This window comes from Cariama cristata, unplaced genomic scaffold, assembly GCF_000690535.1.
Source record: "Cariama cristata isolate BGI_N322 unplaced genomic scaffold, ASM69053v1 scaffold28768, whole genome shotgun sequence".
In the NCBI taxonomy this organism is placed as follows: domain Eukaryota; kingdom Metazoa; phylum Chordata; class Aves; order Cariamiformes; family Cariamidae; genus Cariama; species Cariama cristata.
The window spans coordinates 1,598-3,455 of NW_009629870.1; the positions used below are offsets into that span (position 1 = coordinate 1,598).

At 64.4% G+C, this 1,858-nt stretch overlaps 1 protein-coding gene across 1 annotated transcript in view; it reads left to right on the plus strand.

Moving 5' to 3' along the window:
• UBTD1 (ubiquitin domain containing 1) overlaps positions 1-1,291 on the plus strand; it is a 1,849-nt gene extending 558 nt beyond the window's left edge. The window contains exons 2-3 of the mRNA XM_009705332.1: positions 449-676; positions 906-1,291. Of these exons, the coding sequence (XP_009703634.1) occupies positions 502-676; positions 906-1,291 (561 nt within the window). The 5' untranslated portion in view covers positions 449-501. The remainder of the gene's footprint in view (positions 1-448; positions 677-905) is intronic.
• The last annotated feature ends 567 nt before the right edge of the window (positions 1,292-1,858 follow it).

Consider the following 1,858-nt stretch of genomic DNA (forward strand, 5'->3'; position numbering starts at 1 on the left):
GGCAGGGGGGTTGGGGAGTTTGTGTCCCCCCGCCCCCGCCAGGGCTGCAGCTCAGCCCCTGTAATCTCCTTCCTGCTTCAACTCACCAGCTTATTTCCTGGCTAATTCCCCAAGCTATAAATACTGCTCTGCCTCAGAGGGCCCCGAGGCCCTGCTGCCACCCTGTGGGGCAGGGGCTGGTCCGCCTAGCAGGGGGGCAAGAGCCCTTGTCCCTCCTGGGGGCAAAGGATGTCACTTGGGGGGGAGGCAGCTGCTATGGGGCCAGTGAGACCTTGGGCAGGGCTAGCTTTAGCCAGGCTGTGTCAGGCACTGTCTTGGGCAGGGCGGTCGCTCAGACATTGCTGTGCATGGTGAGAAGCATCCCTAGGAACCTGTGGGATGGGGATGTGGGGGTCCCAGGGCCCAGGGGAGAGCGCCTTCCCTTGGCTGAGCATCCTCCCCTCCCCAGGCCGCAATGAGCCCCTGAAGAAGGAGCGTCCCAAGTGGAAGAGCGACTACCCTATGACAGATGGGCAGCTGCGCAGCAAGCGAGATGAGTTTTGGGACACGGCACCCGCCTTTGAGGGCCGCAAGGAGATCTGGGATGCCCTGAAGGCAGCTGCCTATGCCGTGGAGGCCAACGACCACAGCTTGGCCCAGGCCATCCTCGACGGAGCCAGCATCACCCTGCCCCATGGTGAGGGACGGCACCGGGGGTGCGGGTGGGGTGGGTGCTGTGTACCCCATATCTGGGCATGTGGGCATCCCAGGTTGGAGAGGAGAGGGGTTCCTAGCTGCCATCCATGCAGCTCAGCCCAGCCAAAGGAGGTAAGGCAGGCTCTGCCCCACTGCCTGGGGTGGTCGTGTCCCCATTTAGGTGGCCCATGGGTATGTGCATCCACAGCATCTCTCCCTGCCATTCCCAGGGTCCCTGACCGAGTGCTACGATGAGCTGGGCAACCGGTACCAACTGCCTGTCTACTGCTTGGCACCTCCCGTCAACCTGATCCTGGAGCGGAGTGAGGAGGAGGCAGCGGAGCCGGCTGAGCCCCTGCCCAATGCCCGGCGGGAGTTCGCGCTCAAGGTGCGTCTCTCCACCGGGAAGGACCTGCGGCTCAGCGCCAGCATGGGCGACACCATCGGGCAGCTGAAGAAGCAGCTGCAGGCGCAGGAGGGCATCGACTTGGCTTGGCAGCGCTGGTTCTTCTCAGGCAAGCTGCTCACTGACCGTACACGGCTGCAGGAGACCAAGATCCAGAAGGATTTTGTTGTGCAAGTGATCATCAACCAGCCCCTGCCACCCAGGAACTGAACCACCCCCCCCGACTGGTTGTGGTGAGAGGTCAAGGGGCTGGGGGGCAGTGGCACCTCTGGGGATGCCTCATGTCACATCCCAGCCCTGCCAGAACCGGGACAGCCCCTGCTCCCCCCGCTGAGGCTGCCCCTGACCGGGGTGACCCCCCAGGAAGGTCTGCACGGGGCTGTGCCGCTGCGGTAGTCCCTCTTAGCTGGGGACACGGGCACACGCTGTGTTTGCTGCAGGAGGTTTGAGACCAAATGTCTCCGGGGGGTTGGCATGGCCAGGGCCCTGCTACCAGTCTGTGCCAGCGGGGAGAGGCTGTGACCTGCTGGGCTCTGGCTCCCCGTGGCCAGGAGGCCCCAGGGTGCTGGGCTGAGTGGAGATGTTTCCCCTCTGTACATAGTCTGTATTTATCAATAAAGCCTTTTCATCCTTCCTCTGACCCCTGGGGCAGGCTGGGGGACTGTCACCCACAGCCACGGGAGGTCCCCATGACTGTCCCATGTCAGGATGGGCACAGGGAGAGCCCGCCCCCCCCCCCCCCCCCGTTCCCTGGGCCCCCCCCGCCCCTTCCCTCCC